The sequence below is a fragment of the Ciconia boyciana genome, chromosome 1 (genome assembly GCF_034638445.1).
Source record: "Ciconia boyciana chromosome 1, ASM3463844v1, whole genome shotgun sequence".
Taxonomy (NCBI): domain Eukaryota; kingdom Metazoa; phylum Chordata; class Aves; order Ciconiiformes; family Ciconiidae; genus Ciconia; species Ciconia boyciana.
Window position 1 is genome coordinate 47,490,867 of NC_132934.1, and position 22,601 is coordinate 47,513,467.

A 22,601-nucleotide genomic window follows, 5' to 3' on the forward strand; every position below is an offset into this window, starting at 1 on the left:
GTGAGGGTGAAGTCAAGAACAGTCATGTGGTAAAAAGCAGATGATTACAATAGCAGATTAAGAGATTAGAGAAGAAGGTTTGCAGATGGAATAGTAATATAGTAGACCTTGTTTATAGTCTGAAAAAAATCTGAAATACCTGGTAAAAAGAGAAAAAGGGCACAAGTTTTGGAAAAAAAACCTCAGAAATTTTTTTCCTTTCACTAATTGCTTTTGTAATTTTTGAAAGACATGCTCTTGTGGGTTGATCAGCACTCCCATGTTCAAAACTCCTTGTGATGTAATTGGTAATGCATTTTTAAGCATCAAGAAATTTTGCATGTCATAACCTGATGTGGTATTCTTGTGAAAAAATTCTATTTCATCTTTTACTCAGCTGTGAACTCACTCAGACACTGCTATAAATATTTTTATTTCATTCATTCTAGTCCTAGAGATGGAAGTTGATTTAATCAAAAGTTAATCAGATGAAAAAGTAACATCTAAAATTAACTAATCCATACAGTATAGCTATGCCACAAACAATTTTCTTTGTTTTTAAGGTAGAAATGTCTGTGTTTCACTATCTGAAAATTCCAGACCTGAGTTGTAGATAAACGTTATCTGGAGATACTATAATTTTAAGTGAAAAGAACTCTGTATCAATCACTGCCACATGATACTACCAACTGTCTGGAAATCTAACATATATTGCTAATATAAATGTATTCACTGAATACCTGTGAGCATGCTAAAGACCATTCTAAATAGCATTCTTTTTCCAAAACCAGTATTTTGGGCGTGTAGTGATGGCTATGTAATGCTTAGATGTATTTAGTGACTTCTGACAAAGTAGACTTCTGACAAATGTTTCAAGCTTTTTGTGGAAGAGAAGAAATTCCTTTCATTTCTCTTATATTCTGCTATAAATTTCTGGATGGTTTTGGGGGTAGAGGTGGGGGATTGTTGTGGGTTTTTTATTATTGTTATTTTCCTCTCTGTTTCCAAATTCTTCAGTTTCTTGCCTTGGTAGCAATGTGATTACTCATGTTGTTCTTGCTTTCTGTTCTGCGTGTATTATACAGACTGTGACAGAAATAATGCCATTTTGTTTGTTGACTTATATATGGAGAAAATGAGATAAAAAGTTGGATTTTAGGTTTGGGATTTCAAGGTTACTTATTAATGTGTATAATGGACTTGGTGATGTTAAAGGTCTTTTCCAACCTAAATGATTCTATGATTCTATAACATAACTTTATAGAAGACATAGGAGAAATTATAAATATCCTTGCAGGCTATATATCATTTTAATTTTCATTCAGAATAATCTTTTTATAGAGTTTGTACACTCATACACAGACTCATATGCACACGCCCTCATAATATATATTGCTGACCAGCAATGTATACCAGAATACTGTCAGATAAGAAAAATTTCAATGTATTAATAGCATAGATATGAATTTTATACCCAAACTCAGCTACTTAATTCCTATATTAAGAGCACCATTTCCAGAATACATATTGAGAAAATTAACTCTGGTCACATATTTTTTATATTAAGGGAGGAAAACTTAGAATGCTGAAGAAATTCCAAGCCATTCTTTCACATTGTAGGTCTTAAGTTTTCTTAGTCTCTGACTTTATTTGTATTGTACTCTGTTTGAAGCAAGTTTTGAAGTGAATTAAATCACCCTCTAAACATAAAATTTAACTGTAAAAGGTTGGATACAGTGCAGACTTCTCCACACATTTCTCTGTTTCAAGAAACATGTGACATATTAAAGTTAGACTTTTTATCTTCCCATAATCAACAAATAGATTTGGGAAAAGAAATCACTGTGTTGAATCAGGTTCCTCAGCATCCTCTCGCATATAAATTGACAAAAGAGTTGAGTAGCTAACTGGGATTTACAACAATCAAGATGGGTGTTTCCTTGGCATAGAATCTGAAAACTAAAATGCAGAATCTGAAAGATCACGCTGAATGTAGACATTGTGTAACCATCTTCCTTCTTTTTGTATACTGGCTTGCTGTTAAGAACACTTGCCCTTGCACTGGGGCACATGGGTATGAGGTACTCCTTAGGCAGTGGGAAACATATGTTTGAGGTACTCCTTTGGCCTAGCGAGATTTTAATCTCTGGCTTCCACATGCCAAGCTATTCCCTTTGGGTATGTTTCAATCTTTTTAAAGCTGACTGCTACAGCTGAGGGCACAAGATGCATCAGTCTTGAAGAATTTAAAAAAACCTATGAGAAGAAAACTGACTCTATCTAGAACTTAGGGCACTTCACCAGAAGTACTGCACAGATTCTTCGCCCTTCTACTTTAACTCACTTAATGGATTATCCTGAGATAGTCTAACTTAAAGTAACATCCATATTTTAAACTGAACATGGGTCGTGCCGTCTCAGAGCATGCCAGGCAAATGAATTTGACCGACGTAAGATAACATTTTTCTGGATCCCAAAGTTCAGGTTCTTAGGGGTTTGCATATTGATTTGGGGACCTAGAAAAGAATTTGTTATTTTCCTGTAATGTTCAATTCCAAGGACATTTCAGGTACCCAAGCTCTTCTGTATAAGCTCTCTACCTAGATGCCCAGAGTCTGTAGGAAAATGGCAATAGCTGCTCCTGAAAGCTGCATTGGATCTGGCCTAAGTGCACAGCATGTGTGTGGATGATTAGTTGGCAACACCTAAAAATAATTACTGTATTAATGCGAAATGTAAGACTATTTCAATCTTAAACTATTAACGTGCACGTCATGTAAAAAAAAGTCAAAAAGATTGAAAGCTTAGAAGTGATAATCTAATGAGGGTATGATACTTTAAATACCTCTGTGATTAATTTGGTTTTTGACGGAGTTATGCCTTCTTTGATGTATTCCTTTTTTCTTTGATATTCTAAGAGTTGTCTGGGTTTAACAATTAAAGATTATAGGTCTGATCCATTTCAAAGATGCAGAATGCTTGCAGCTCTTTGGAACTTCTGTGGAATTTGTGAGTGTTAGTACTTCTACAAAATCAGGTCCAGGTTTTTAAAAAATCCAGAGCCCTAATTTAAGAAAGCTATCAAGCAAATGCATGTTAATGATACGGATACACCAGATCCTCAAACACATGACGTTCGTAAGTGGAATAGAAAAGTGATAATGCTGTGTTTTAATTCATAACATAGTATTTTTTCATAAGAATTAAAAAGACAGAAGGTAGTATTAAAAAGTAAGAATATGGGTATGTTCTAAATGAGAAAATAGAATACAGTTTTCTGCAGCATTATTAAACAAATTATTGAACAGTGTGTGCCCGTTTGAGAAAAAAAGCCACTATTAACACTAATATGGAACAAGAATATTCTGTTTAATAGCATATATAATTTTAAGAAATAAAACCCTATTGTGTGCACTTTTATCTTGGTCACTTTCTTGTTTCAATAATTAACATGCAAAAATAAATAAAAATACATTAAAAATAAAATAAAATTTTATTAAATAAAACCAGTTGTGTTTCAAACATAATTCAGTCAAAAGTTCAAACTGCAACTAAGGCAAATTATTAACAATCATTTTGGAAAAATAACTTACCAAGTTAAAAGTATTCATTTTTTTGTAAGTTATATCATAGCTTATTATATGTGCATCTTCTTTTGACCATCACTGACACACAGACTCAGACATGAACTTCTAATACTGGTTTTAAATCCCTACATAGATTTCCCCTTTAATGGAGGAAAAGGTAAAAAACATTTTAGTAAATGCATAAATAATACTGATCCTTTTAATAGGAAGAAGTAATTCTCCTGAGAAAGATGGTAATACTGGACCAACTTTTCTGTAAATACAGATAAGAAAAAAACTAAAGATAATGTCTTGGGGAATTATTCCTCATTGGAGAACATATGCTGAAAAGCAGAAGGCTCAATCTCCAGGACTGCTCTTACAAAGTCATGCAGAATGTTTCTTACTGCTGTTATAAATCAGCATCTTCTTCATCTGGAGAGCTATAAGGGTACCAGTGTAGTAGCAGACTTGGAACCTATACATTTTCAAAATGTAAAGGTCAGAAAGCTGTACTCCTGAACCAGGGGGTAAGTATGATATTACCTTTATGATGTTACCTTCCCAGGAAGGGGAAGGTAATATCATAAACTTAGAAAATAAGAAATGGCTCCCACTTTAGTCAAGGAAGGTGATGAACTCTGTAATTAGGACTCTCTATTTTAATATTTGGAACTGTTAGAGCAGTTCACTGCTTGATCTTTTTAGTCAGCCCTCACAACCTCATTTGGGTAGATACAGTGACTCTCCATCCAAGCTTTTCATTTTCTGTCTTCCTAAGGAGGTGTGTAAGAGCTCTTTACATCAACTAAGGATAAATTCTTCTGCCTAAGCTCTAGTCTGTGAGTCACTTGCAAGACATATATGACTTCATATTCTGGACCAGGGCCTTGCCTAATTTTAATAGGTTATTTATGGTTTTGGCAACTGAACATATTCAGCCTAGGGAATGGATTTGGTTTGAATAGAGATTCTCTACACCAAGACAGATGGAGGGCACAACCAAAAGACATTTGTATTTCAGACTCTGAAATAAGAAGCTATGCTACTTTAACAATAGTCCCTTAGAGCTAAAAGATGAAAGCAATGAGCTCACTGTAAAGCCAGGTAAAATGCAAGTGAGGAACTACATTTTGCAGCTTATGCAAAGTAAATTACAATTTTTACAGAAAGAAAAGTTTAAAAAATGCTACAGGTAATGTAGCAAACCTCTTACAAAGGTGAGTTGGTGAATAGCCTGTAACTTCAGTTTGTGTTGTCAAACCATGAATGAAAACCAAGGCTTAAAATATGAGGAAACCATTCACCTCAAAGGCAGTTCTAAGATCCCCCCTTCCCCCCTTTACAATGACTGATAGTTAAATCATTCATAGTGGGCAAATGGACTTGATACAAAGTGGAGTGACCTACATTCTATGCTGGTTCAAGTGCAAAAGGACAGGTATGCTCCTACAGTTTACTAAGCAACTTCTAGTAGCTGCTGAATTTACCTATCACCGAGAGAAAGAAGAATCTTTGAAAGGAAAAAAAGAATAATCAGCAAGAGGGAAGATAACTCAATGTCATCTGAAATGCAATTCAAGAGAAAAACAAAATACTTTAGTACAAAAAAAAAAGTTTTCTGATATCTCATAAAAGCCCTGAGTCAAAGGTGCCAAAAAGACATAACCTAGGAAGCTGATGTATAAGGACAGAAAATAAAAAGTTATTCTAATCCATTAATGTCCCCATACAACAATGACACTTCCTCTGCAGGCTCTTCCAATTCTGCCATCCTCTTCCTTATGCTTCAAAACGGATCTGATATTCACCAGAATGGTCCCAAAAACTGAAGGATCTCCAGAATTGTACAGCTTTTTTTCATAATGTTGCTATTTTATTCTCTGTCTTTGTGTGTCTTATGTGATCCAAAAGTAGGTACTAATTTGTGAAAAATAATTTCATTTTTATGTATAAGATTGCTTTGAAATCCAATATCAGAAAGTGCCATTAAAGTGTCTTAATAAATCATATCAGTAAAAGATAGATCAGAGGAATGAGATTGCCATGTGTCCACTCTTGCATATAATGTTGATTTTTTTACCTTATAGATTGATAAATAGAATTATAAATATACATGAATGTGTATTTTTAAGCATAGAGATAGCAAAGTAAGCAACATTCACTGATGCTATGACAAGCAATTTATGTATAATATGTTTCCATATATATTCCAGAATAAAGGAGAATATTTTTTCCCAATAAAAATAAATTTATTCAGAAGGCCAATATTTAATCCCAAAAGATAAAATAAACCATAAAATTCAAAATGAATTTAAAAGTATTTCTTAAATATATCTGAAGAAATTCAAGTTAGTTGGGCTCTTTGCAAGACAAGGAAGTAATTGACTTTTTTCTTTTGTAAAAGGCAGTATGCTCAAAGTTGATCTGGGGAATCTTAAAAAAAAAATATTTTAAAATAATAATGAAAGCCAGGAGTATCTGTTTTCCTCCCCAGGTAAAAAAGAAGAATTTTCTCAGCTGGATACTACTTTAGATGAGAAATTACAAGGGAGAAAAGACTTTACATACCAATGGCTTCATACACAGCTTTTGGATTATGAAGCAGCAAGTTCCAGAAATATGAAGTGGTGAGGTCATTGCCTTTAAATTAGATTTTTTTTAATTTTAAATTTATCTTGTAAAGTGAAACCTAGGTTAATAGTTCTAAAACAAACATGACTTTGTAGCTAGCAGACAGTTCACAGTATTTCCGGGTCCCAAACATGGTACCCTTTAGAACTGGTTTAGTAGTCCTTATACATATACTTCTTCCACAGTGATAATGAAATGATACACAGTGCAGAATCTTATGATAAATATCTACATAGCTATATGCTAGCAATGCAGTGTTTTTTAAAAAAAGTGCTTATTCATCATATATTTTATAACTTTATTTGTATATATTATGGGTTTATGTAATTAGATCAACTGTAACATTACCTATATTGTTAGATTTGATTAAGGAAGTAAAAAACCCACTTTTTAACTAGATAGTATGTATTTACATTTTGTCTTCAAAACATAAACCCAACTTTTACATCTTCATAGTATACTTTAGTAAAATGTTGTAAACATGTTCCTTCTATATTTAATTTTGCTTATTAAACAGGTAAAATATCAGTACAGTTAAAGAAAAGGTTAATCTCATTCCTTAACTAACATGAAGACATAGTAAGTATATTTTGGTCATAAATTCAATATAAACCATTGATATCTTAGTGAAGTCATTAGTAGACACAATGCCAAGCAGCTCTAATAAAACCAAACAAGGTGTCAGCAGGCAAGCAGTGGATTTAGTGTAAGCATTTTAACTTTATTTTCATTAAAAATGTATTTAATTTGTAATGAAATTGACTGCATATTGTTATGTTTTGTATGGAAAAATATTCCACATTTCTAAATTGTGTCAATGACTGTAGGAAGTATATGCAGCACATATTCCTTAGAAAATGTTTATCTGTCAGTCATGTTCCATAATAGTGAAACACTCCAAGTGTTTGTTTAAGATAACTGTCATGACTTTTAATTTGAATGAAAACACTGGAACAGAACATGTAATGATGTTTGAAAGTAAGAAGACACGGAGATTTATAAAAGAATTTTTTAAAATGTTATTATGTTACCTCTGCAGGTGTGTGCTATGCACTAGTATTTGTATTGACATTTTTTAAGATTATGATACCATTTTTGAATGTGGGAAAAGTCCCACTTATTTCCATTGGAACATCACTGGTAGACTGTTTAGAACAGCTGATACATTTATGTAACTGAAAACAATTTTATTCCTATGTAATGTGACAACTGATTTGGCTATAATTTATGTCAGTACATGCAAAAATTCATGCATGGTTGCATTTATTGACATTTATATTTTTAAATTAGTATTCTATCACAGAAGTAAACAATATTGGTTGTTAATAATGTCTTGATTTTAATGTTAAGTACAAATATTTTAATATTAATTACTCTGATACTTTAACATTATCAACTAGTATTAATTACTCCAATACATCTTAACCATGGAAATATTTTAAATAGTATCATTTCTACTTAAGCAGGAGTGTTTCCAGGAAAAGATTCTGTCCAGGTATTTTAGTGAACCCAGTACCATGGGATTTATTGAAATTCCTATTCCACATTTTTCCCAGCTGTCGTTTTTTGCCTGAGTTAGATCCTGTGATACGTGACAGTAGACGAGTACAACTTGTGGTAAGAACTTGTTTCCTTGTGGGATTTTGCAGAATTCAGTTATGCCTTCATGGTGTTTTCAAATGCATGCTTGGTGTAAAAACAACCAGGAGATTTTTTTGATTTAATATAATTCTTTAATGTTGTCTCTATTTGGCAATCAAGTCGCCCATTGATGGAGATCAGAAGAAAATGTTTGAGCACAAGAGCCCATGTGTGTACATAGGGTTCTAGTTTCATAATCTGATACTGGTTTTGTTTTTAAGACATCAAATGCTACTGTGTGTTTTTTAAAGCTTCTAAATCAACCTTTTAAAAAATGTTTTTAAAAAATTAACTATGGTTCAGCACTAATTACATTATTGACTGAAAACATGTATTCTTGTCAATCAGACAAGTTTAAATGTTCTTAAATTCTGTAAGTCACATACCTAAATCATATGCCCACAGTGTCATTTATTAAAAGACAGTAAGTTGGACTACTATGTAAATAAGGTGACATTATTAAAAACAGTATAGAAAATCAGACCTATTCCTACAATTTATTTTCTATAGTTTTTTACATCATAAAATGCCCTCTACTCTTTTCATGATTCATTCTTTTCTTTGCACCATTTAAAAAAAAAGTTGTATTTTCTGAAATGGGTAGTTCTGTAGGTTGGCAGGAGGGGGAATATGAGTGATATAATAATCTGAAGATTTACAAAATAAAAAGTCTCAGTGTCAGAGACACCCAAAAGTTCCTTTGATAGTGAGCAGTGTTATGATGCCTACAGGCCAATTTATACTACACATTTTACATTTTATTGCCAAATTAGCAATATTCTTGCTGATATAATTACATGGGGGTTAAAAAAATGGGGCAAAAACTTACAAACTATACAGAATTAGTGTCTTATATTCATATACATAATGTAAAATGTTGCATTAAAAGTATTTCCCAGTTAGATGATGTGTCATATGCCTCATTCTGTACTCTGAGCAATCTTGGCCCTTTCTAACCTGTGTCTTCCTTAGCTTCACCACCTATGCAATATGCATGTTTTGGAAATGCTTCCATATACTCTTCTAAAATTCACTGTTGAAAAAATGCTTTTAAGGCTTATATGTTACTATTACTATTTTCTTTAAGTGAGATTTTGTCAAAGATTTTTCTCTACTGTGGCGTGTGTCCAATTCTTAGGTTGCTGTTAAAATTTAGTGACTGAAATCATGAACTAGGCGAACATTGTGATGGGTTTTGGTTGCAGCAGCACTAATAGTTATTTGTTAGGTAAAGTCTAAAACAGTAATTGCTCTAATTTGAGCAAATCATAATCTAATAATGTTATCTAAATTACGCATTATGTAATTATCGGTAAGCATATGTGCACATAGGTAGATTGTATCTTATTTACAGTAAGCAGTTCTGTCCACAAAATACTGCTGTAATCCCACAACAGTATTATGTGGTGTGCCCACATAACTGGCAACGTTATGGGATTGTCACAGCCTGTGCCACATAATTACATAGCTGTTCCACATGAACGAAATACAGAGAAAAATGCAATAGAAGGTCAAAAAATAGAAAAAGGAATAAAATGTATCTGTAATGTAGAAAGCAGTACTATATAGGCAATGAAATAATGATGTGGTTTGTACACATAGACAGCTGGAGAATTATTGTTTTAAAATTTATAAGGGTTCTTTTAACATCTAAAGGTTGAAATGTGAAATGTGAACACACTCCTAATGCTTTTGCACAGTAACTCAGTTAAAAGCTATCAAATCATGACAAAAATGAAGTTAACACTTAGCTGCAATCATTACCAAAAAGTAGGAAAAGTTCTGGTAAACTGAAAGAAAGAAGAAAATATACATTTTTTTTAAAAAAAGAGAGAGAGAATTAAAAGAAGAAAGCATTCCTGGGCATTTCCAGGAGTTTATTCGTATGTCATATGCTCGATCATAAAGTTTCCTGGTGTGTAATAGGATCCCTAATTTGTATGTGTTACATAAGCCTGTATTCTGAAAGTACTAGATTAATATAATTTTCTAACTGATATTTGTGCAAATTCCAAGAATTTAAGACAGTCTTTTTCATGGATGCAAAATGGAATTTCAATGGTTGCATATTCACAATAAAGTCTTAGCCCTTCTCATTGGGGAATAAACCCTATGTAGTAACCTGCAGTAAATCTAAGACCTTATTATGTTAATCTTGATCATTTTGATGATTTTGCTTACTACTACTACTACTACATAAGTGCTTAGGAAGGCATGCTGACTTACAGTTTAAACTGGGCACTTGAAATTAATATGATTTTGCTGAATGACAGGTAGGATAGTCTTCCTGATTCATCTTTGTATATAGTTTAAGTTACCTACATGGTTAACCACTTCCCTATTAATCAGTATCTCCAAATCATTAAGATATAACTTGAATTTAAAAGCACTTTTTACCTCAGAAGGTTAGAGAATATCTTGATAATTTAACATAGGAATAGACAAATATTCAGATGTAGAACTGTATTCAAGGCAAAGATTCCTCCTCATTGAAATTAATTTCCAATTAATTGGATAAAAAAGATTTGTAATAAAACTAAGGGCAAAAAATCTGAAGAGTTAAATATGGTGATCACTACAGATGGAAGTCCAATACTGCACTCTGTGAAAAAGCATACCCGTATCTTAAATTTCTTCCAAATTTTTGGCTTTAAGCTATAAATGTAAAAGGGAAGGTTTTAATTAGCTTCAGAGGACTTTCAATCAGGTTCTTTACAAACCTGAAATTAAGTTTGCTCCAGTGATTAATACAACCTTAAATATTACTCTGACTGTAATTGGTTGAAAACACTTATCTTTATTTGAAAGAAAATAACAAATATTTTACATCAGAGAGCCAGACAGCCCTATTAAAATCTAGCATATGACACTGAATATTGTTGTCTACAAGATGATGAAGCCTCAGATTCTATGATTAGGGATTGGATAATAATTCCGTGGAAAGGTTAGTTGTTTAAAATACTGTGGCCTCCTGGGTCTTTGGGAATCGGAACATTAGAAAACTTCTGCTGTGTGTTGAAACAGGTTAGATGGAAATAAGAATGATCAATTCCGTTGGTTTGAATCTCTCTTGAGCATCACAATGGTTGCATTATTTCGACTAAGGAAAGACTAATAGCTTTCTATTTAAAGATTTTGAACATAGGGTACACTCACAAGCTTAAAGTGATTATAAATATTAAGGCCACAAATATAAAGAGTTGGCAGGATAAAACTGTCACTCTTTTCAAAGTTTCTTGACACTGCTATGGAAGAGAAAATAAAATATTGATGTTAACAGCAATAATACAGCCTGCTACCTGTGCAAAGCAAAACTTTAAAATCATGGTCATTAAACATATAAAAGACAAGCATCACAAAACAAGGGATAAATTTTCTGTGCTGACACAGAGGGTACACAGTCAGTAAGGAAGAGTGTAAAATCTCTGTATCTTTGGAGTTCTTGGTTTGAAAATGCATGAACTTTTTAATGAATTTTACATTAAACAGTGACTGGGTAAAGACAAATAAATGAAACAGGTCTCCATTTCATCTGAGTTCTCTAAGTTAGACTGGACTACAAAGCCTGTCTGCATTGGTGCAATGCTGCTCTTGGTACAGTCAACTGGTTTGAACAGGAAGTCTGGAGATTGTCTCCTCCAGAGTAGGCTACAACTTTATAGTAATGGCATTTTCCTGAGAAAAAGGGAACTGCAGGCTGCAGCCCCCCGAGGAAGGAGTTGAGACCCAGTCTCTCAATTCCTGGTCTAGCTAGTCTAGCTACTAAGATATTATGCAAAACTTTGGTGACATTACTACTAGCACAGTCTTTCCTTTTTTGTTGTTTGTTTGTTTTTATAAAAAATGGACTCTACTCAGTCACGTAGCTTCTGAAAGGATTTGCGGCTTTTCAGCCCACATAGAGGAATGACTTAATCGGCCTCCTGGACTCCACTTCTGAATGTCCAGAGACTAGAAAATTTAAGTATGTCCTTATGTTCAATACTTCCAGCTGACTGGCTCTAGACTGGGGATTTTGTAGATTGCTCTTCTGCAGTGTCTGATTTTTCCCCGTCATTGTTCCTGGCCCTCAGTATCTAGTCAACAGTATTGTTAGATGGCTGGTTTTGAAGTTGAATAGCTTTTCATTTCAAGGAAAGGGAGTTCTTGTTGACTAAATGTGAAGAAATAGTGAAAATGTGAAGCAAAACCAACAATCTGCCCTTTACAGTGTGTGGTATCTTCCAGGTCAGTATTTTTAACCTTTGCCCTACATGTTCCCAAAACAAGGACCCATTGCTAAAATGAAGTATGGTTTTCATTTCTATTTTGCTGTATTTATGTGCAGGTACATTGCCTTATGCCAAAATGTACCTCCACTGGATGTTAGAAGTTTATAATTAATATAATACTCTTACCTAAAGTATAATTAAAATGCTGTCTGATGGTTATGGTTAATTAGCAAAACCTAAAAGATTACATTACTTACTGGGCCCTTGACTGATTGAACTGATACATGTCCTGGATAAAACATAAATATTGCAGAAAATAATGCAATATGACATCTCTGACATTCAACTGTAACTTAAATTATAGATTGGTCAGTAAATGATCTTAAGCTGTTTAAGGTTTCATCAGCCGTCTGCAAGATTAATTTTCTTCAAAATTACTGTACTAAAATGTTTTCTTTTGTTGTTGCACTGACTCAGATCACAAACCACAATTTTAAGATCGGCTCTTATTTACAAAAATGCTTTGACATAGTGCATTTGTTCAGCCTAGGCAACAATAAAGGATTGTGGTATCATTTTGAAGAAGGTTGTTTGACAGACCCTGTTTGTTTATTTGGGGTAATGTGAGCTGCATTCAGAAAATGTTATATTTTGTTTCATGATTGTGTACATTCTCTCCCACTGCTTCCAGGCAAGCCCTGTAAGCAGAGAAGACATGGATTTAGACCTCGTTTCCATGGCCAGTGGAAGTGCTTTGACTGAAAACAGAGAAAAAAATAAGCAGCCACACAGACACTCAGCAAGATCTTCAAGTAAGTTATGGTTTTTTTCAATATCAGTTTTAAAGATCACTTTAAAATGCTAGGTGGAACTGAGCATGCTTGGAATCCCTAATGACACGTGCTACTTATCTTTCTGTTTCTTTCTTACCTAAAACCTTTTAATGTGTTTTTTACAGTTCTGTTTAAAAACTGCGTCATTAATATCAGTAGACTTTCCTCTAGTGATTTTAACCCACGGGAAGTTCCCTGTGATGTATGCTAGGTCTTCTGATGATTGAGTTCTTAAAAGATTTTCTTTTCTCTAAATTACAAAAACAGAGTGGTTTTTTAAATGTTCTCCTTTTTTTTTTCAAAAGAGGTTTGAAAAATACGTGTTTTGTTAACTGAATACCAGAACACATATCCTAATCAAGCCACAGATTTCTGTCATGTTGATTACCAATTATGCTGTACTATATGCATCCTACTGAACTTACTATAGCTCAGTGGCAGAGGATGCTTTTAAAGCCTTATATATTTACCACTCTCATATCATACAAATTAACAAAAGAATCTGTATATAGGAGAAATGAAAAAATAATACTTGAAAGTCATAAAATGGTAGCATTTTAACTTTCATGTTTTATTTTGTGTAATATAACTGAAGAAAATGTTAGTATATTTCTAATAATGTGACATACTATATTTTGTCATTTGTGTACAATGTCTTTTCCAAATAAACACAACTCCAAACCCCAAAAATGTACTTTACAGAAAATATAAGCAGTATTAAATAACTTTGGCAAAATTATTGAAATTCCTGAAACTGTTTAAGTAGTGAAGTTTCTTGAAATGCTTTATGTCAAAATAGAAATTAGGTTATTTCATAAATTATATGTAATTGCTGGATTTGCTTTTTTGATTATGTTTTCATTTATACTGACTTTTCACTTTCAATGAAAAACAAATGAAAATTCAAGGAAAACATGTAAAAATATTCGATATCTCTATTTTTCTGACATACTTTGTAAATGCTTTAGAATAAAGATTTGTTTACATTATATTAGTCCACCACAGGCAAAAAATAACAGAGAGTACAATTTGTCCATGCTTATTCTCTTGATTTACATTCCTAAAATTAGATTAGATAAAATTTATCATCCTAGTCTAAGTTAATCGCATCCATGGAGAAAGAATATGATTCTTTCTCTCTGCCTGCCATCTTAGAAAAGAATGAATTGTGTCCAGGATTTTCCTGTTTCTCTCCATTGGCTAGTGATGAAGCCCCACCATTTAAATTAGATGAGATTCTTAACTGCTAAGATCCTGATTTAGGGAAGACAAGTCTAACCTACTGATGCCAATGACCAAATTATCATTATATTCATATATTCAGAATAGAATGTATGCATATCTTGAATAATGGAGTTAAATAGTATACATATTCTATGTATATATTATATATGTATATATATACTATATATAGTATATGTATTATATGTCATACAATATGAATGCAGAATGCATATACTCTATTCGTATTAATGTATAACTGCTGTCTAGATTGTAATCTACACTATATTGCCATCCAGAAAAATGAATAAGAATAAGCTCTTTTGACAAAGACAGGCACGTAGAACTTGCTTAAGTTAGGAGCTTGGGAACAGTAAAGAAAAATAGTGTCATTTTATTATACCTTCAAAAAGAAGCGACTAGGAAAGGATCAGGAAAGAACAGTCAACTGGCAGACTCATAAGTACAAGAGACAGAGAGACAGTTTACAGTGTGGTAATATATACATATTTTCATAAAATACACATTTAGTACAGCACAGTTACGTATTTATTCTCCTTTCAGTAGTCCAGGAACTAAGGAAAAAAAGGTCCAGTTCTTACATCTTTCTACATACGTTTCTGTATGTGCATCTATATAAATATTTTCATCATGGATTTGAGAAATTAAATAGTGATGAGACATTAAATTGTAATGCATATTTTATATAAAACCAGACATTACTATTATCTTTGTACAATTTCTATGCAGTATATAAACACATTTATTATATTAGTTCTGTTTGCCGAATTTTGTTGCTTTTCAATGATTGAAAATAAATCGTTAGCTCTGTGGTATCCTTAATCTGAAAACATTAGAAATTTGCCTTTATTTATAATGTATTCATTATAAAATACTTTCCTGTTGTATTGTCTCCCTTGGTTTTGCTTTCTGAAATATTTAATGAAGAAACCTAGAAACTATTTTAGTGATTTAGTAGGTGTATTCCTTTTGAGTTAGCCATACTTGTATTACCGAAAAGCTTAGAAAAGATGCTGTGACCTTAGAGGTGCTGCCATTTGAATAAATTGTTAAATCAAGTTCTTGTAGCATTTTTTCAGGAGAATTCACCCTCAATGGTTTGACAAAACTTTAATTAATAAAAAGTTACTAAGTTCACTTTGCAACATCCATAATCCTGGTTGTTGCTTAGAATTCTTTTTAATTATTGGTAGGAAGTCTCCAGCAAACTGTGCCATACAACTGAAAGAGATGTTAGTATATATCAGAGATATTAGTTGGGGGTATCATATATGTTTCTTATATATAATTTGTAATTCAGTAATTGTATCAATAAATTGTTTAGAACCTCCAGGCTGAAAACTGAGGTCTAAAAATGCAGGATAAATGATTTTTACATATATTTACTCAAAAAATGCTCAAATATATATGACACTGAATAAAATACATTTTATATACTACAGTGACATGACTATACATGAATGATCATGTTTTTGTAAAAACAAAACACACAGTGCTTCAAAGTTATTATCCTTTAATTCAGAGGATCTTTTAGAAAGGCTAAGTCAAGATTTTCAGAAATATTTTGGGGAACTGATCAACTTTGATGTATTTTTTGTAGATCTTATTTTCCAAAGGTAGGTTCTTAGAATTCCTGGTTAAAGAATTTTAAGGTTTTTATCACCCAGATTTACTATTTTCTTCTGAAAAAGCTGGATGGGGTAGATTAATCCTAAACTAACTTAATTCTGTTCCTTGACGAAACAAAATGAATTAAGGAATAAAGGAAATGCTGTGGACATAGTATATCTCAGTTTAAGGAAAGCATTTGTGTACTTAAAGTATTTGATGTGGTTCCCTGTTATGTGTTCAAAGGGAAAATTGACTATGCATTAAATTCACCCAGTATTTAAAAAAAAGAAGTAAAAAAATATATAAATAACCTAAAGAAAGAGTAGCTATTGTTCAGTTAGACTAATTAGTTATCTATCTAATTTAGGACCTTGCCTCTATTGATGGCCAGTACATTATGTTCTCAAACACACCCCTTTATATTCCTCCCAGAAATCATAGTTATTTCTTTATGCTCCCTGGTAACTAATTTTTCTTTTCTATTTCTTGAGGTGGGTTTTTTGGGTGGGTTTGGGTTTTTTTCGTACATTCTTGTCTGACCATTGCTAAGATCTTAATCTCTATCATACCTGGTGCCAATAAGTTGCAAAAGTAGGTGTGTTGGAATAACCTTTTGCTGATTATATTTTCTGCCTTTCAGTTTCACATAAACTTACCTTGCTTTTGTAAAAAAAGGACAGAAAAAAAAGTTATTTTTCCCTGATGTATAATTTCTCTGTAATACACACACATGAGCCATGAGAGTTAGTGGCTTACAGTCAGAGTTATGCAATATTCGAGTATCAGCCCTACAGTATTAACTCCATAAATATTGGTGTGAATTGCTGGTTTGTTTCTTTTTAATACTTTCCTGAACGCTGGTAGTGTAGTCAGCACTAAGTTGCAAGATGGGCATAGAAATAGTTTGTGAGAATTAAAAGTTAAGTAATTATTTTTTTCTACATAGGGAGACAGCATGAATTTTTTTTATAATAATATCCAGTTTGTGAGTAGGCTATGACAATCGTCAACTCCATTCTATCATCTGAATCTGGTTCTGGCCAACCAGTGTTGGACATTTAGATGAGTCTCCTATATATTTACATTGTCTACCTATCATCACAATTTTGTGGTTTTCTTTTCTCTGCAAATCTTGAACTTTACTTCATTGTACTTCTTGTCTTGTGAACTGCAATCTTTTGAGAGCTATTTCCAGAAGCACCAGAATTTGAAAGTGGAATGCAATGGGAGCTGTGCCCCTAATTGTTATTTAAAATACTGCCCAGAATTCTTAATTCTTCTCTTCCCTGAATTCTAGTCTTTCAGGAAGCATCTGATATCAGTAAAACACTGCTTTCCAGGAAAAAAAAAAATATTTGGACCTGAATCTTGTCATTCCTTAATCACCCCTAAATGGTTCAAAAAATGGCCCATAAATACTATCATCTCCACTACAAAACATTTGTCAGTTTAATTTCTCAGATAAATTCAAACTTTACCATTCTGTTATTCAGTGAAATTTAATGAAGTTTAATAATGCCTTTCTTACACTGGAAAGACTTCAAACTCAAAGAAAAAAAAAACAAACAGTAACTTTTAATTCACTTTCCTTTTTACATCTTCCCTCAATTCTTATTTTTCCTCTTGACAGAACCCCCACCTTTTTTTTTTGCCTTCCTTTCTTTTGATAATAAGAGTCCTTAGAAAGTCTTCAACTTTTTTTTAAGCGGTGTATGGTACAGCTTTTCTTTTCTAAAAATTCCTGCTTTCCTGCTCCTTTCTCCTTAGCATTAGTATTGTCTATATATTCTACTTCCATAACTGCTGTCTTTCATTTAGGATTTGTAAACTCCCTGTGTGCAGTAAACATCTCATTTTTAAGCTCTCTCTTCATGCCTTTACTCATACTTTACCGAGGAGTTTCTGATGGTTTTTTTTTCCTTTCCTTCTTTTTTTTTTTTTTTTTTGCTTATGCAGTCTGAATTAGAAGCTTGCCATGTTATAGAAACTGAGTAAGAAACATCTTAGAAATATGGGAGCAACCATGAAGGTACTTATTTAGTAGTCCTTTCAATTCTTGGCATTTACCTGCTTAGTAGACTTCCTAGAAGATAATGGTAAAATTTATGCTTTCTCCTTAGGAATGTGTAGAAATGCTCTAAATTTATAGAGGATATTTACAGTACAAATTACTTATTATCATCAGCAAAATGCTGAACCCAATTTACCTTAGAAATCACAATCACTGCCACAATTTCAGGAATAAAGCTGTCTCTTCTGTAAGCCACATCTGGTTATATGACCACATGAGTGTTAGTGGACAAGTTTTGTCCAATAAAAGATAGTGACATGATTCCATACTGTTAATATTTTTGTGCTGAGAAAATGAAGGCATAAAATGGATAAGAAAGAGTTCTACAGTTCTGAAGTAATTAAAATTTACCAGGCTTTGATACCTAGTAGAAAAGCATGAATACTGTTTTGAACATCCTTTCAATATAATATTTTTTTCCATGCAGATTCCTCTGTACATCTTACCAGAATACAAAATATGCCTCAGAAAAAAAGCTGTTGATCCACCATACATTAGTGCATAGCATAGATTTACATGATCAGAGGAAAACCATTAGAAACTAATTAAATCTATGTTATAGGCTGAAAGAATGCAAAATAGCCTCAGTCTGGAAGCCCTTAGACATGTTAGAATAGAATGGTACCTAGGCAAAAAGCTGTGCAGACATATGGGATAATTTAGCAGTGGCACAACTCTATATTAATTTCAAGTCCTTTAATGACTTCCAAACAAGAGCTCGCTTATATCCTTCAAACTTATGGTGCAGGTAGATAAAGCTTATAATCTTAATATTCTGTCACATCCAAATTTTTCATCTGACATTTATGCTTTCTTTTAAATAATCAGTGAGAAAAATCACTGTATTAGAAATTAATAAATTAGTACAATACTCTTCATTATATTTTAAACATTCTTCAGTATACTGAACTTTACTTGATGCCCTATATATGACAATACACAGCACAATGGAACTTGTTCATGTGCAGACTTAGATACTAAAACCTACTTTTCTGTGTATGGTAAATGTATGGTGCTGATAGGATACATTTTATCCACATGAGAGAAAGTATTTGACTGCAGATTCAAGGGTTTTGGCTTTTTTTTCCAGTTCTGTCACTAGCCTGTTAGTTGATATTAGGAATGTAATTTTGAATGTATATACATCAATTTTCCTATCTGCAGAAATAATAATCATGATATATACCATCCTTATATAATGTTTATGTATCTGCTGATGAAAGGATGATAGCATCATTATGTTTAACTGTTAGGAAAGGGAAGGGGCCTCCTCCTCATTTGTGAACTGGGTAAACTATTTGGAAGCTGCCATGTCAACAAAGGAGTAACGTTACAGATGTATATACACAGGTACAGCCATGCAAATGACAAACTAGTTATAGTATGGTGACAAAATCAAGGGATATGTCAAATGGTGGAATGACTAATTCACAAAATAAAGATAATTGGTGACAATGTAGGTCTAACATTCTTTCAGAGTTTCTTAAATTCACTAACTGATTTTTTTTTCTTAACTGGGGAGATGTATTGAGTTACGATAGAAGTGCAGCAGTGCTTCAAGAAATTTTATTAAAAATTCAACAAACAGTTTATGATGATGAAACTAGGAAAAATCAGGTATGTGCCATGAATTCCTTTCCAGTATAGGTATAAATCCTGTGTTTGGAAGTGAAGTAAATCAGCACAGGTTGTCACTGTTTATGTGTGCAGAGAGCTATTTATCTTAATATCTGCTTGAGAAGAAGGGTTCTCTCAAAAATGAACATAAAATCATGAAAGTAAAAGTTAATTTCTGAGATGAAATCCTGGCTTAATCAAAGCCAGTAAGCCAGATTTCCGTATGATACATGCATCTAATATGCAATGCAAAAAACTTCAAATTTTTACTGTATTTTTTTCTATTTGCAGATAGACTATCTGAGTATTTCCCTGTTCTTGCAGTATGCAATCTTAATAACTTAATTTTTTAAATTTAAGGAAACACACAGGCAGGCCTGGCTTATCAGTGTAGTTCCATTTATTTCCATGCGCAAGTGTTTTAAAAATTCGACTAGTAGTGAGTGTGATTAAGAAGAAGAAAATCTGGACCACAAAAGTACTTGTGTATAATTTTGCATAATGAGAATACTCATGCATGCAAATTTGACATATTTTGCAGGATCAGAACTTTTTTCTATTTGTTAAACACAGCTGAAAGATTCTGCTTTCCTAACCATTTGAAATAATTATGGAGATGCATATATATTTTTCTATGTATTAGTTAACTATCGAACAGCACATACCTAATCTTTTTGAACAGACTACAGAATGATAATTTACAAGATGCTGCTTAATTCACTTTGAGGTTACATATTTAAAAAATGACCTAAATGCAAATTTAAAAAGGCACTTAGAACTTGCTTTCGTTAAATTTAGCAAGATAGGGAGAAAAATTATACATTATCTCATGTAATTCATAATCGGTGTTTTGAATTATGAAAATAATTCAACTATGTATAACAGATACACAGAGGCATTTCCTAAATTTTAAGTGCTTAATTTTACAGCCTGATAGTCTTTTAGGAGGGTTTGGGGATTTGGAGGAGGAGGGGGCATGCTTTTTTTAGAGAGAAACCAGGTTAAAAATAAAGAGAAAATCCATTCTGAGACATTGACTTAATGTGTAACTTAGATACCCACTTGTAACGTTGGAACCAGTAGACTCACCACAAGGATTTCTGTCATATGATGTAAGTAAATAATAACAATTTTATGTTTCCTTTGCTGTGGGATATTTGTCAAGTAGCTTCAAAAAGTCTCAAATCATTGCACAGAAAGACCCAGTAATGAATGTTGGGCTACTACAGAGTTGTTGCATTGGACGGCAAAGATGTGTCTACAGATTTTTTCCCCAAGACAATCTTTCTTTCTTTGTTTGTTTCCCTTCTAATTTGTCTCTTTTTCACTGCTGATTTTTCCACACTTGTGTTCCCTAATACTTTCTTTTACTATGAACAGTTCTTGTTTCTGCTCCTTCAACTTCTTATTCCAGCATAAGCTTCCTCTCCCATCCACTCTTAGGCTTCCTTTCCACAGTCGCCATTGAGTCTTGTGTTTGTTTCCACAGATCCCTGTCTGATTACCTTTTTCCTCTGTCTCTCTATTCCCTTTTGTATCCAGCTATTCCTTGACAGTATTCCTCAGATTCATCATCTCCTAGTTTACATCTCCTCAAAATTTGGCCTGATTTCATGTACTATTTAGGCAGATCTTCAGTCCAGACTCTTAATCTACTTGTTCTCTGTATCCTTTCTTATCATCACCTGTATTTTCTTTTATTTTAATTATGTAAGTTCTGAGAGTTAGGGCCTATCTAGTGCCCCTTAATCCATCTTCTTTATTCTTACTCAGTTCCCCTTTGCCAATTCACAACTTTCTTCTTCTCCAAGTTTTCTCTCTCTCAGTGTCAGTCTATTTGTCAAGTCATTCTGGTCTCTTGTGCCAGCTATGTCAGGGTATTGTTTGCCAAGGTAGCCTTAGTTTCTCTCACCTTAACTCCAAGTCAGTCTCATTTCTCTCTCAAGTTTTAATTCCAGCCCCCTGCCTCTTCTCTCAGTCTCCTTCCTATAGAAGCTTTGGTTCTTATCTTCTCCATGGTTCCTGTAGCTAGGCTCCATCTGCCACAGAGAGCATGAAACAAGCAGGCTCTTAAGTTCCCTGACCTAGCATGATCTTCAACATTATTCTTAGGAATAGTCTTGCTTAGCTCCGTGTAACGTCATGGTAAAGTGCGTTTCCATGCTGACTGATATTTTAGGGAATATAGCCAAAAAAATCAAGAACGTCTCCTCCGATCATGTAGAAACTTCAATTTGTATATACTTGATCCAAATTTGGACAGATCCTAAAAGCAAGGCTCTGTTACTTGGCCGACTTCAAGTCCCCTCTACAAAGGGCAACATAAATATTTCACATATTTTCTTAGAAGTGACCGACCTTTCAGAAAACTTTGGCCAAAGGCAGATACTCAGTATGTAAAATTTCATCCTAAATGGTCAAAATTGGGGAAAGAGATAAGGAACTAAAAAACAAAAGAAATATTGGGCTTTAATAACCAATGATGCTAAAAGTCCTGTTTGTAGTTAGGAAAATGTTATATTTTACAGGAATATTTTTGGAGCATTATGTTTGTTTTGTTATTTATTTTAAGTGTGTAGAATGACAATTAATAAATGGTTATAGCTTATTCTTGTAAGCACTTATCCATGTGAATTCCTTCATGTGACTGAGTCACATTTTAGAGTTCAGATTATTCAAATATGTAATTGTCAGCATGTTCTGGTTAGAACAGCATCAATGTTTGATAAAGAAAGACATTTCAGTTCATTGTTTCTATAAAATTTTAAGATTAGTCTCTAGTCCTACCAACTTGAAGTCAAGGAGATTTACAAACAAAATTAATTATTTGCTTTAAAAAAATAAATTAATCATGAGTATGTTTTATCTTCAAATCTCCATATGGAAAGGAGATATATGTTTACATATTATGTGGGATTTAGTATGAGATCCTCCTGAGACTTCTCAATGCTATTCAACTATAAGTGTGAAATACAAAAATATAATTTAAAAGCAATACAATAAATATATTTTTGTTTTGATGTAAACAATGCAACTAAAAAGAATTTTTTTTGATCCGACTTCAGTATTGCCATAAGTAACAATATTAAAAAGTAACTTTTCTGAGATTGTAGCATTTACCTTTTTCACAGACCTCCTGAACCTAGCTTCTTTCCAGAGCTTAAATTGATGTAAACGCTTTGCTGCTAAGGATTCG

The 22,601-nt window shown here is 32.9% G+C and overlaps 1 protein-coding gene across 1 annotated transcript in view; it reads left to right on the forward strand.

The window, feature by feature from the left end:
* LRRIQ1 (leucine rich repeats and IQ motif containing 1) overlaps positions 1-22,601 on the forward strand; it is a 113,423-nt gene that overhangs the window by 85,169 nt on the left and 5,653 nt on the right. The window contains exons 25-27 of the mRNA XM_072881578.1: positions 6,043-6,175; positions 7,736-7,796; positions 12,723-12,843. Coding sequence (XP_072737679.1) covers positions 6,043-6,175; positions 7,736-7,796; positions 12,723-12,843 — 315 coding nt within the window. The remainder of the gene's footprint in view (positions 1-6,042; positions 6,176-7,735; positions 7,797-12,722; positions 12,844-22,601) is intronic.